General features: G+C 42.3%; 1 protein-coding gene across 1 annotated transcript; it reads right to left on the bottom strand.

Moving 5' to 3' along the window:
* Nucleotides 1-284: 284 nt before the first annotated feature.
* TVP23A (trans-golgi network vesicle protein 23 homolog A) lies at nucleotides 285-12,519 on the bottom strand. The gene is given in 7 exon segments (XM_075718096.1): nucleotides 285-356; nucleotides 779-908; nucleotides 2,569-2,694; nucleotides 5,076-5,165; nucleotides 6,145-6,289; nucleotides 12,340-12,455; nucleotides 12,457-12,519. Coding segments are annotated over 7 exon segments (732 nt in total). The 3' UTR covers nucleotides 285-294.
* Nucleotides 12,520-14,909: the final 2,390 nt, after the last annotated feature.

Raw genomic sequence — 14,909 nt, 5'->3', positions numbered from 1 at the left:
AAGATAATCCAGCAGTTTCAGCTTAGTTGACAGATTTTTTTCTTAAAGTGTGCTCTTTATAAACTGTAAGTGTTGTTTTTGTGCCTATACAAACTGCTTTTTGATGAAGCTTTTAAGTAACAAAGGCTGTTACCGTTTCAGAAGTTAAAGACTCAAACACAAATGACATAAAATCCTTATTATTTCATGCAGGCATAATTTCTAGAAGAGCTTTACTTCACTACCTTCATATGAAGAATAGCTTTCATAAATGAGTATTTTTACTGCTCATCCTTTCAATCCTTCCTTATTTGATTATCTAGTGCCTGTTTTCCCATGTTCTTCGGTGCGGTCTTCTGAAATTCTCCTTGTCTGTCCTGTAGAATGAACACAGGAAGCGTGGGTGTTAGCATAACCTAGTTTGTAGGCATTTTTCTAAAAAGCAGGGAAGAGCCTTGTGGAAGCCTGAAGGTTGAAGATAGCTCTCCCAGCTGTGCCTAGGCAGAGGCATTATAATACCTCAGAAGGCATCCCTCCAAGTGTTTAACTTGGGAGGGTGTGGGGCTTGGAAGCAGCTCAGTTGCGAAGCTTCAGCAGGCTTCTGAACACGGAGCAAAGCGACATGGGGCACGGCCCCTCCAAGCGAGTTCCACAGGAGAGGCTTATGGGAGAATCAAGGTAGCCCCGCCAGGAGTTATTTTAGGAGCTAAGACCAGGGAAGAGCCAAAACCCACAGCGTGAGGCAGGTCAGTACGTGATACTTCATGGGCTGTAGCTGACAGACCAACTCAGTACTTACTCCTGGGAACATCTGCTGTGACAAAAAACCTTGAAGTTACTCTGCTGATGCTTTTTTGTCCCCCTAATTTGCAGTGGATGTAGCCATATAAATTAGCAGTCTGAAGGGAGATCCCAGCTATCACAAGAGCCTGTGGACAAACAACAGTTCAGCTGGGACAAATACACTGCTATATGTAGACTGTATGTGTAGAATATATATACACACATGTGTATGTATGTATACATACTATTTAGATGTACATACATGCTTTAAGAGGGGGATATTCCTTCCAATAATAAATGACCTTCAAAGAGCTCCAATCACGTCAAACTTAAACACAATAGTTCTTTTCTACAAAATGCCTCTTTTTATTAAAACACTGATACAATTTTTTTTTGTCATTCTGTATCTTGTAAGCACTTACTCAAAAAAGCACCTATTCAACTGATTCCATAATAATCTCACTTTTTTAAGCCTGATTTGTATCTAAAAGTTTCACATTCAGATACATAGCAAACCTGCAGCCTTGTTTAGCTGCCAAATACCTTTTTCTATACAAATAAGATCCTGTAACTTACAGATTTACAAAGAGCACAGATAGATATGAATCAATACCTAGCATTAACAGGCAGTGAAAATAATTAGATGCTTTTGTGGTACTATAGGCTTAGCAGCAGGCAGAACCCATCTGATTGACTAATGAAATAACTGACAAAAAATGTTTTTCTTAGCCTCAGAAACAGTTTCCTGGAAGCTGTCGTATTTTCATTTGTGTAGCTTGCATTTTATAAGCACCTGAGCAACCCGTGTGCAGTGCCAGTTAGGGTTCCTTCTCCAACCAGCTCTTAGTTTAGCAAACAACCTCTGATTTTCAAAAATAAAGGTGGACCCGTGGAGAAAGACTGCCGATTTAATTTTAACTATCACTTGTTTAGCTATACCATTTTGGGCACTGGAAAGCAGTTAAAGCTTTGCAATTGATTCAGACCTATAGCTGAATTCCCTGTTTCATTTAATAATAAAATGTAATCTTGGCTGTTACTGGTTATGTAGCTGCACATGTCCAAGACACTTTTTATCTTTTCAAACTGAATTAAGAAACTGTACTTAGCATGGCTAGGAACTTGATAAAATAAATTCTGTGGTGATTATCCAAGCACTTAATGCTTACAGGGGAAAACATGAAGATTTCATAGACAAAAATATCTTAACATAATGCAATGTATGGGGTAAATTTCCTCTTGTATTTAAAAAAATGTGTAATTTTTTTGTAGAGTAGATGGCTTATAAACAGAGTAATTCTAAAATACATACTTACAGCTCAGTTTATCAAGGTTTTAAGCACTATGATGCTGGTTCTTTCAAAAGGGACTGGTACCAGAGATCTCAAATCCTTACTTTTAAGAGCAAGTACCATTCAAGTCCCAAGGAGATGTGAAAACCTGAAAACCAGCATCATGGGTTCATTTTTTGTCCCCTCCTATTAGTTTCCTTTGACTGAAATAAGTTGGGGGAAAAGTAAGTTGCTACAGTTAAAAAGAAGTCCGTAATTTTGCCAATCACTTAAGGTTCTCAAGTTAGGTGAAGGAGTTGACATCCAATAACATAGTAGAAGTGGAGCTAAAAATTACTACTCTATTCCAGAGTGCAGTGCTTGACTGCAGAAAACCCCTGATTTGTTGAAGCTATTAGTAGAATTTTTGTACTGTTGGAAGATTTGGTTCAAAGGCTGTTGCAAAACTTACAGATCTGGGTTTTCCCTCTACTAACATTGTCAGCTGTAGGTCTTTCAGTACCCCCACACTTACCAGCCATTTCAGCTTCAAGGAGAACAAGGTGCTAAAGAAAAACACTGTCCAAATAACTGGACAGATAATAAGACCAAGCCAAAAGATTCGAGCTTCAGCTTCAGTTGAGGCAGCTATTGTAGGCACCTAGAAGGAAAATTATGGAAACTACTAGTCACAGAGACAAAATCTGCAATAAATAACAAATCAGCAGAGGAGGAGGAATGGACAAAATTACTTCTTTACTTAAATTTCGATTATATGCCTGGAAGGAAGATTGAATAAGAAGAGAAGTAGTTTTCTGCCTGCTATAATTATATTATAATATTATATTATAAAGAATATAATATATTCTGATAATAATAATAATAATAATGTTCTATGCCTTCATAGTTACAGAAAAAGACAGATGTTGTGAGTCAATGAAAGGATTTAATCACCTGTATCCAATATTACTGACAAATTACCCAACAGTGACATTGCATTAGCACTAACTATTTAGGAGGAAAAAAAGTCCTGAGAAAAAAAAAACCAGTCCTGAGAACACCACATGTAAAAGACCTAGTTAACTTGATAAGCCAGATCACAAAAGGCTGCAGTCATCCCAAAGAAAGGAGAGGGGAGTTGTGATGTTTGGAATGTAAGTGTAAGAATTAGTTTTCTTTCAGCAAACCTCATCAGAAGATAGGATTTCAAGGGCGAACCTCTGTTGCATCAGCAGCATACCAGGAATTAGCTGCTTATTGTGGGTGAGTGACTTGGAATATTTCTAAGCAAATTCACCCATAAAGGAAGGGATCTTACAAGGTTGCCAGAGGACTGGCAAAGGCAATGGAGAATGCCTGACTCTGGAAAGTAAGAGAATCGCACGTATTCCAGGACCTTGCCGCGATGAAGTATTTCTTATGGATAGGCCATGACAAAAAAATACAATCCACTCTAGTTATGTGTTCCTTGTACTGATTTTTCACATTAATCAAGCTACCATTTGCCAGAATTTTTGGAAGGCTTTAGCCTTTGTACTTTTAGGCCAGAATTAACAAACTGTAATAGGTGAACTAGGCTTGCTCATTTTTCAGTAATTTTGAGGTCAGGAGGTCATTTTAAGAGTGCTGTTGCTTTTAAGTGCTAAGAAAGCTCTTGCTTACTCTCTCGGCAGAACTAAGAAACTCTGAAGGTCTTCTAGTTTCTTTGCTTTCATGCAGGCTTGCCTATACTCTCTCTTTAGGTTTCACTTAGATTACAGAAGACTGTTAACATCTGTTTTCTTCTTAATAGTGTGCAGCCCCACTGCGCCAGCTGGACTGCTGCTTGGCCGTGTTCTGGCTGCAGATGGCCGCGGGGCTGCTAGAGGGCACTCCAGACCCACGCACTCAGAGTATTTTACACTGGGCTCAGTACCCAGGCTGTGTGCACAGCTGGATTTGCTTGAAAGGAATGTCCTAGTAAGTAGCGCTTGAAGTGTTGTTCTGCCAGGCTCTCGCTAAATGTGGCTGCGGAGAGAATGTTAGGAAGTGAAAGCAAAAACCTGCATTCTTGACTGTGGTAGCGATGCAAAGTACCATTTTATAGCTTTTTTGCTCAGGGTATTTGGGGGACCACTAGCAGTGTTGGAATGCTCTGTGAGCTGGGTTCTATTCCCCACCATGTTCCATGAGCATGGTTCCAGAGGAGGGCCACGAAGATGATCCGAGGGCTGGAGCACCTCTCCTACGAGGACAGGCTGAGAGAGGTGGGGTTGTTCAGCCTGGAGAAGAGAAGGCTGTGGGGAGACCTTACAGCAGCCTTCCAGTACCTGAAGGGGGCCTACAAGACAGCTGGAGAGGGACTTTTTACAAGGGCAGGTAGTGACAGGACAAGGGGTAATGGCTTTAAACTGAAAGAGGGTAGATTTAGATTAGCCCTAAGGAAGAAATTCTTCACTCTGAGGGTGGTGAGGCACTGGAACAGGTTGCCCAGAGAAGCTGTGGATGCCCCTTCCCTGGAAGTGTTCAAGGCCAGGTTGGGTGGGGCTTTGAGCAACGTGGTCCAGTGGAAGGTGTCTGTGCCCATGGCAGGGGGGGGTTGGAACTAGATGATCTTTAAGGTCCCTTCCAACCCAAACCATTCTGTGATTCTGAAACATTCTTTTTAAAATACTGAATTGGAACTACTCAGCATAGATCTTTCCTGAGGAGGATTCTGTGTTGGGATTAACTATGGGAAGATGTGTTTATTACAAGATGTTCTCACTAGAAAATAAAATAGAACTACCAGAAACGTTTCATACCAATGGTACCATGCTATGAATATTTATTCTGCTGATGCATATGATGAGAATGGTGCGAGACCAGTTTTGTTCTGAATGCTTCCAGGATGTGACAACCCAGCGTGCTTGCAACTGAATACTTACATTTTCTTCTATAGAAGCTGGATAAAGAGTAACTGTTACAAAGGTGCTCTGTTTGTTACTTTATTTGACTTAGTATCAGCATTACAGTCTTTGTGAATTCTGTTTGTCCTGTGCCTATTTTTATTAACATACTTACCCTTTTTGCTTCAAACACCCAGTGGCTCTTGCCATCTTCATCAATCTGGTTCCACCAACGCAAACCAACCAAGAGTCTTCCTGTCACGTTCTAGTGACAGAAACAATTATTTGCATTAATCAGTTGTGTAATTCACTTGTCAGACTAACATTAAAAAAAGACAAGCATGTCTGAAAATAATACTCTTTTATCAAATACTAAAATTAGTTCTAAAGGCTGTGCCAGCTTGAGCACAACAGTCATTAAGGATGGATGAGTTACCACAAAGTTAGAGGCCTGTTCTCTTCTAATATGATAATTATCACAATAACATTGATTTAGGTAAGAAATTGTAGGATATATCTTTTCCAAGTCAGTTAGTTGGAGAAGCCCTTAATAAACAAATTTCATATAAATAAAAAAATAATAAAAAAAATAAATAAAACTGCAAACAAAAACACAATGAAGAAATGGAAGATTAATTGTAAGCAAGTAACCTGCATGGAATCAAGCAAACAAATTAAGAAAATATTTCTGCACCTGGATGAATACTAGAAGTTTTCAGTATACTGGCGATGCATCAGCGTTTCACTTCTACAAAACAAAACCCTTGTTCCACATGTGGAGCCCCTGGGATTCTGGGCTAGCCTGAACCACCTGCCTGCGCGTGATTAGGACACCGGTGCCATAGCTGGGCTCCCAGGAGCCTTCCGCATCTCCTGCATGCTGGGTCTGGGCACAGTATTGCAGCTTTGGACATCCTTTGGCATCCATTACTGAAAGCCAGTATTACTTTATTTCTTTTTTTTTTAAGGGGGATAATAATAAATAAAATAATAAATAAATGTACCTATGGCAAGGCAATTTTCTCACCGTATTAGTAGCTCCCATCAGCCATAGAGAACATGGTGATAAACGGTAACAGTAACTCAGATATGTAAATCTCTTAATTAAAATGGGCTAGACATTTAATAAATCAACAGATCACAATGTTTTTGTCACTTTTGTCAGTATACATATTTTCTTTTTTGTTTTATTTAATGTCACGTAAAATACTTTCAAAGGTAATTACTATTCAGGGTCCTCTTACCTTAACTGACCAAAAGTCAAAGGATAGAAGGAGGAGAATAGTGACAAAACAGGCAACAAAGCTGTTGCTGAACCAGTCACAGAACAAGTAGGTAATAATAGCACTCACTCGGAAAAACAGGTGGAAAAAGGTGGCCAGTGGGTGCCTAGAAAAAAAAAAACCACAGAGTACTTAAGAAGTTGTGGAACAAGCAGCAATGTTAAGGTATTTGCTAACAATGTAGTATAACAGAACTATTTCTAGTCTATAATGGTATTTTGGTTTGTAGCTTCTATTATTTCATATGTTGATTTATATCTTCATTATCAAAGCAGTAGTATTTCCAATAGCCAACCTTCAATCTAAAGCTAAAAGATGGAATGTGGTGTTCATGTCAAAACTTTCGCAAAGATAGAACAAAACCTAGAGTCTTTCACCAGTTTCTTTGGCACTGCATGAAGGAGTGTAGTGGTTGTACTCTAAAATCCTCATCGTTTCATGAAATAAATCAGCATTGCAAGGCACAAAAGAATTGAGACAGATCTTACACCTTTCAGAACTGTTTTGAAAACAAGAACAGGAACTCTGAAACGAAAAAAATGAAAAAATACAGCTGTTGGGTATAAGACAAAATGAACCTTCATATGTAATGACTGAAACTTGACCAAACACTTCCTTTTACAGAGGGAGTACAATTTGGGAATCTAACAGTTCTTATGAATGAATATTCATTAATTTCACTAGATATTTGTGCTTTGCTCATCAAACAAAATTTTGTCCATAACAAAATAAAGGGGAATTTCAGTGGAAGAAGTAACTATATGGCATGTAATATTGGCCTGTACAGTAAGACAGGGAGTTTGGAGAACACTATAATGATCACAGTGCAATTTTCAGGGTAATGCCAAGCACAAAAACATATTCTGTACAGTCGTGTTTGTGTTAATTAGTTTAAAGTGACAATTAATTAGAAGCTATTGCATTTAAGTAACTTCTTCCCTTGAAGCTGAGTGAATAAAACTTGTTTTTTGAACAAGATTTTTTTTTTTTTTTAGAAGTCAGCAATTGTCTCATTAAGCTCCTCTACCTCTGTAAACAATTAACAGTAGTATGGCCTAGGTCATAATTAACTATTCAATTACTAAATTTGTTATTTTATTATTGTGTATAATAATATGATACATCTAATATATACACAATTATAATTGTTTATAATTTGATTTATAATTAGAGTGAAATTATAATACTTATATTTATATCTTTATTGTAATATTATTATTATTCTATAGCTGTTTAACTGTTCTAGTAATTATCTATTCTATAATGGCAATATTGTGCACATAGTACTCCACACAAAGGACTGGAAAAGCAAGCATGACGCACAGTTGTAGTTTATATTGACTCCTGAGTATGCCCATGCTAACCTCTAACTTTCCAAAAACTGCTTCTGACTTAAAACTAAACACGTGATATTTTAAGCAAAAGGAGCTTTTTCTGCTATAAGCAGACGGGTGGGTAGAGCAGAGGGAACATTGTGAACTGTCAAAAACAGATAGCATAGCGTCTTGCTACTTCAACTCTTGATGTCTCTTGATTCAAGAAGATGTAGGAGTTCATTGCATAAGTGGTATCTTGTGTCAAGCTATTCACAGATCACAACCCTGAAGTGCATCAGGGTGGACTGAGCTTTTATAACTGTATCAGTGCTTCATATGTGAAATGAACTTTGGAAAAGTAGTGTTTCATTTTGGAAGACAGATGATTAATTACTATTTGGATGCTGAATCTGTTCCAATATCAAACTTAGAAAGGTGTTCACTAAAAAAAAACAGTACATGAGCAAAAGGCTCACATTTATTACAGTACTAAATGCTTTATTGAGACTACGGAATATCAGTCCTCTCACAAGGATATGGCTAGCCAAGCCAAAGACAGAGACTTGCAGGTTCTTGTCCTAGGGAAGGAATATGGAGAGATACCAAAACTTGCACCTCGTTCTTTGGACAACTCTCTCAATCTCAGAAAATGTCCACCTATTTATGCTTTACAAAAAAACCCACAAAACCACACCTGAAACTAACAGATTCCAGTAAACAAACTGTTCACTTCCTCACTTAAAAGAACAAATGTGCTTTTCTTAATTCACAGCCATCAGATGAAACTTATAGCTCCTATCATATACGAACAGAATTTTTAATAAGGAGATAATCCCAGATAGATAAAATTCTCTTTTAAAACCTGAAGCTAAAGCATCTACATCCTTTTTGAAACAAAAACTTTACAGCTTTTCTTAAGTGAATGCATTTGTATTGAATTCAATTGTACTTTAAATTTTTTTTAAAAGCTAACTTCCAGAAATATGATTGCATTAAGAAATCATTGTATAAACTAACATGATTTCTTGCACTAATGGAAGACAGTATAGGCTTTAAAACATGATAACGATCCTTCATTTTTGCATTCAAATCCAATCAAGGATAGAGGTAACTAAAACTCTGGCTCTGCTTGGCACACATTTGTTCCTGAAAGCATAGCAACCCACTTGCTCCGCCTTTTAGTTATCTTGTTGCATCTAAACATCCATATAGTGTAGAACTGGAGCCTTCAGGCTAGGTGATTACCATTCATCTTGTTACAATAACCTCCGTTCAGTTTGCAAGCATGATGCCTATTGGGATAGGAATGAGTGGTTATGAATTTAGTTGCATCCCATATTAAGGAATCAAACTGGGTCAACCCTAAGGTATGCTACTGAACCACAGGAGAATCATTCCCAGTACCTGCTCAGAAGTGCCACGGCAGCATTCTACATGCTGCTTTTTATACCTCTGTCTGGTACTTCAAATATAGCTAGGCACATTTTGAACAAACAGGCTCTGTGGCTTGATCACCTTGTGTTACCTGGCTGATTTGAAAAAGAAGCGATCATATGCTCCTAACTGTTCCAGATCAAATGTTCTGCTACTGCAATGAACTGCAAAGATGGTGCAAGTTACCTCTTTCCTAACCTTCTTATGAAAGTAGTCACTAACTAAATCACTATCCACATACCTTTTGCTTTTAAGGAGCACTTTCATATACCTTGGAGAATCACAAAAGCACAACTTGTCATAGCTTATGCAAATTCTAACCAAGTTCAAGATATATGAAATTGGGATAAAGTTAAAGACAAATGATTGGAACATGTTGTTATGCCCTGTAATATGACAACAAAATTTTGCAGCACATGGAAGTGTTCCAGGCTTGTTTGCACACGATTCTTCAGCAATATAAAAACAAACTTCTGTGTGAACTATGTAAGGAGTTTCATTTCTCTTTCTATAGCAGAATATTTTTCAGTATGAGATTATCTTTTCGTATTGTCACAATGAGGGCAAGAAATAATCATAGAATGCTTTGGGTTGGAAGGGACCTTTAGAGGTCATCTAGCCAAAGCCCCCTGCAGTGAGCAGGGACAGCTTTCACTAGATCAGGGTGCTCAGAGCCCCATCCAACCTGACCTGGAATGTTTCTAGGGATGGGGCCTCCAATACCTCTCTGGGCAACCTGGTCCAGTGCCTCACCACCCTCATCGTAAAAAATTTCTTCCTTATATCCAGTCTAAATCTATTCTTCTTTAGTTTAAATCCATTACGCCTTGTCCTGTCACAACAGGCCTTGCTAAAAAGATTGTCCCCATCCTTCCTATAGGCACCCTTTAAGTACTGAAAGGCCACAATAAGGTGTCCCCGCAGCCTTCTCCAGGCTGAACACCCCCAACGCCCTCAGCCTGTCCTCATAGGAGAGGTGCTCCAGCCCTCAGATCATTTTTGTGGCCCTCTTCTGGACCCACTCCAACAGGTCCATGTCCTTCTTGTGCTGAGGGCCCCAGAGCTGGACGCAGTACTCCAGGTGGGGTCTCACCAGAGCAGAGTAGAGGGGCAGAATCACCTCCCTCGACCTGCTGGCCATGCTTCTTTTGATGCAGCCCAGGATTCGGTTGGCTTTCTGGACTGCAAGCGCACATTGCTGGCTCATGTCCAGCTTTTCATCCCCCAGTATCCCCAAATCCTTCTCCGCAGGGCTGCTCTCAATCCCTTCATCCCCCAGCCTGTGCTGGTATCTGGGGTTGCCCCGTCCCAGGTGCAGGACCTTGCACTTGACCTTGTTGAACCTCATGAGGTTCACACAAGCCCACCTCTCCAGCCTGTCCAGGTCCCTTTGGATGACATCTCGTCCTTCTGGCATGTCAACCGCACCACCCAGCTTGGTGTCATCTGCAAACTTGCTGAGGGTGCACTCAATCCCACTGTCTACGTCATTGACAAAGATGTTAAACAGCACCAGTCCCAGTACGGACCCCTGAGGGACTCCACTTGTCAATGGTCTGCATTTGGACATCGAGCCATTGACCACGACCCTCTGGATGCGACCATCCAGCCAATTCCTTATCCACCGAACAGTCTACCCATCAAATCCGTATCTCCCCAATTCAGAGAGAAGGACGTTGTGGTAGACCGTGTCAAAGGCTTTACAGAAATCCAAGTAGATGACATCCATTGCTTTTCCCTTGTCCACTGATGCAGTCACTCCTTCACAGAAAGCCACTAGGTTGGTCAGGCAGGACTTGCCCTTGGTGAATCCATGTTGGCTGTCTGCAATGACTTCCCTGTCCTCCATGTGCTTGAGCATAGTTTCTAGGAGGATCTGTTCCATGTTCCTTGATCATCCCAGGCACAGAGGTGAGGCTGACAGGTTGGTAGTTCCCAGGGTCCTCTGGGAGGACCAGAAGAGCAGTCTCTAATGAAATAAGTATCTATGCAAAGTGGATCAATTAATAGTATGTTTTACTGATACTTTGCCTGTCTGTGTTATTGGGTAGTGTGAACCAGTAGGAACAGACCTCTAGAGTAAAGTAATTGGTGCTGTGGACCTCCTACAAACATTTCAGGGTGGTTTCACTTCATGCTGACTCTAGTCTGGTCCCATAGACTGAATCTCTGTGGCTCACATGTTCAAGACACACTCCTAAGCTGTATTTCCCAGTTTAGTTTAATCCTTTAGGCTATGTTCTCCAAGACTGCACTAAAATGTAAACCTTGATTTAAAATGTGTGCTGCTGCTAAGGCACAGAAACAAAGCAACTCTGGGAATGTTAATCTTGTGTCATGGCTGACTCATCATGTAGTTGCAAAATCCAATGCACTGGAAGGGCAGAAATGCTTCAACAGACACTAGTAAAACAGAGCAATTGTACTGTAAAGCTAGGTGGTTGCTTGTTTGCACAGCTCAGATAAGAGATGTTAAGCCTAACACAAATGTTATTTTTCTTGGTTTACGCCTACAAGAAATACTGATACTGTAACGGACCAGAGTAAACTGGGGCAAGGTAGAAGGGAAGAAAGCAATATAAATAAAAGCTGATTATATACATTATTGATGAGTGCATGCATATGTATAATTCCTTTTAACATAAAACTTTTCCCTTGACAGTCTTTGACTGCAGACTCTTCAAAAGCCACTGATGGAACAACAGCTCTGTTGCCTGGGACCTCTGTGGAGAGCTGCAGAGTGACACCCCCGGTAACGTAATGACAGACTGCTTAACCCGACAGATGAGATGGATCAATAGGTTGGGTTTCCTTAGGTAACATCTACAAGGATAAGATACACTATATTCCACATAACATTCACATCCCGTGGTAGGAAAACATGACAGTTTTTTGCAAATATCTTGCCGTTTCCCTTCAGTCAGGTGTGCAATGCAACGGCACAGCACTCTGCTGCACAACTTGTTTTGCTGAAGATGAGAGCTCTCTCCACTTCTCCAGCTCTAAAAAAATACTGTTTGATTGGGGCATTGGGTTTTTCTTTGCGTGACAGGTTGGCTTTGGGTATGTAAAATCTGTGTTTCCAATGGCAGGATGACGCTGAGCCCACCAAGCTGTCAGGCTCACAGCAGCGGTGCGGCTGGCAGGGCCGCGGGCCTCGCCTGCCCAACACCGAGCACCTCCCGCACGGAGGCACCCCAGCCTCCCCGGGCAGTGTGTGCCAGCGCTTGACCACCCTCCCTGTGAAAAAATGGGAATTCAGTGTTTAAATGGCGTTTCTTGCATTTCAGTGCGCCAGTCCAGCTGGAGCAGCAAGGGCTGCCCAGGCCCGGTTACCTCCGCCGAGCGCCGCGACGCTGAGGCCTCCGCGCCGGGGCCGGGCCCGCTCCGCTCCCCGCGCCCTCACCTGATCTTTGCCTTCCGCAGGGCCAGCTCCTCCTCGCTCCCGAAGTCGAGGGACACATCCTCGGTGTCGTCCACCAGCGCCTGCGGCGGGGAGCCCGTCAGCGGCGAGGGCCGGGGGAAGCCGCGCCGCCACCGCCGCCCCCCGCCCCGCACCGCCCGCCGGCGCCTCTACCTGCTTCATCCTCCGCCTCGGCCGGCCGGCCCGGCCCTGCAGCCCGGTCGCCAGGCGCGGCGGTTGCCAGGGCCCGGGAGGTGTTCCAGGGAAAAGGGTCCGGGCTGCCGCCTGCCCGGCCTGAGCCTGCCCTGCCCTGCCCTGCCCTGCCGGCGGGGCCGAAGCGCGGGGCCGCCGCTCGCCCAGAGGCCGCGGGCGGCTGCGCCTCACCCGGGCCGTGGTCGGGGCTTGGCAGCGCCTCGGAGCCGGACGACCCCGGTTAAACTGGCGCTAGTGCTGGGCCCGGCGGGGAGGCCTGCCTGCTCCCGTGCGCCCGTGTCGCTGGGGTGCCTCTAGCCGCCCCCTCCTCCCCGTGACGGTTAGGCTCTCAGCGGCCGCCTTTGCCGAGGCCGGAGCGGCCGGACGGGCGCCATCAGCGGCCGTGAGGCGCCGGCCGGAGCCCTCGGCGCAGCCGGAGGCCTCGGCTTGTTCAGCGTTTTAAGATGTCCGCTCCGCTGGTGGCGGCCGCTTGCTCACCGAACACACCAACCTGGGCAGCGCTTCGTAGCTCTTGCGCTGAAGATAAATCCCAAAAGGAAAAAGTAGTGGAGAGGAAGGTGAACGTACATGTATGAATATGACCAGCGCCTGCGTGTCTCATTCGAGGACTTCAGCTGATACGCTCAGCACTCCGTTGTCGGGTCAGTGCTGGGCCAAAGCCCCTGTGCTGTCCCCTGCCTCGCAGTGGGCCCTGTGCCCCTCTTGCGATACAGCTTTTGGGGGGCAGTCCAGCATGACTGTAATACTGTGGAGGTACTGCCAGTGTTACCTGGAAATACAGCTCCCGAAACCAAAGCCGGTTTTGAAAGGAGAGATTGCTTTATTCTGCGCAGGGTGCAAGCTGGAAGAATTCCACAAATCAAGCACACCAAGTTCGGATTCTATTCCCTTATTTATACATTGAATACACAATCTCCACACCTTTCTCCTATGTAATCATTAACCTGTTTTTGTGTGCTCATCTTCATTGGTTAACAGTTTACTCGCATAGTCTTTAAAGCCATAGTGTCTTTTTAATTCACTGCGCATGTGCAGGAGGAGTCAGGGGGTACTTGCTTCAGTCCTGAATCGGGTCGGTGGTCGCGATCTCCCACTGCCCGAATTACGTCTTAGCCAGTTTCTCCTATTTTGTGCATGCCCATTTGTTCTACCATCCCCTTATCTTTGAAGGCCAGCAACCAGCCACTTAGCCACCCTTCCTTCCTTCTTACATTTTATCAGTGTAGCAAAATATGCATTACTTCACTGCTACTCAAGGACTAGATTTCATTAGTATAACAAGATCTACTACTTAAAGGCATAGGACCATATTTCATTAGTATAACAAAATCTACTACCAAAATCTACTACTTAAAAGACAACACTAGTGCAACGTAGGTAACTCAGCCCTTTAGTTAAAGATTTCTCCTGCTTTTATTTATCCATCCTGCAGATGGATTATGCAGCAGAGTTAAGGAAGTAGGAAAGTGAAATGAGACAACTAATGTAATTGTAGGGGGAGAAAGGTGTATTTTATGGCTAATAATGTTAATATTGTGGTAGTCGTAGAATACGCCTTGGTAGTGTTAACACTTTATAGTGTGTCAGTAAGTGCAGCAGACTTGCACTAAAAAACTGAATAGGCAGTCTGTAATTTGATGGGATGGCTCATGATAGCCTACAATATTAAAATATTTAAGTAAGCTTTCACTCCCAAAGAAGATATAAACTCTTTGAAAGCTATCATGAGATACAATTATTAAAAATTTTGTTCATACTGAAGCTGACCTCTACTTCATTTACTGTATTAACATGCACTTCTGCTTAGAAGCAACATATTAACAATAAACTCAAATAGAACTGGATTCTGACTCAGAAGCAGTTCCCGGAACTGTGCTGGCAGAAGCATTAAGCAGTGGAGGGAGGTCTCACATCTTCTTGGCTGCCAGATTATTCATCTCATACTGTATCCGCTCTTCTTTCACCTCTCAGCACAGTTCTGCCAGCAAGTCTGATGGTTTTAATTTAGTAATTCTGTAATGTTGATGTATTGTCTGAGCCATTGCATTTTTGTTCTAAGGCTCCAGAAAATAACTATGTGCTACATTCCTTATCAGATAAAACAGTTGTTTGCTTCTGTGGGAGAGGTGACAATTAGCCTGTCACAACATTAGGTATCTGGTTTACTACTCTGGTGCTGCTAACTGATTTCATTAGAGATGAAATGATATAACTAAAAAAGAAACAGAACTTGTGTTTTGTTTTGTAATTTTAAAACAGGTAAGTGTTTCTTTAATTTTCCCTCCTTCCAGTGCTTGTCTCCACTGATTCACTGTAGGGTTTATCTGTTTTCATAACAAACTCTAGTAGATAATCCCAGA

This window comes from Pelecanus crispus, chromosome 11 (assembly GCF_030463565.1).
Source record: "Pelecanus crispus isolate bPelCri1 chromosome 11, bPelCri1.pri, whole genome shotgun sequence".
NCBI lineage: Eukaryota > Metazoa > Chordata > Aves > Pelecaniformes > Pelecanidae > Pelecanus > Pelecanus crispus.
This window is presented reverse-complemented; position numbering and strand designations above follow the sequence as displayed.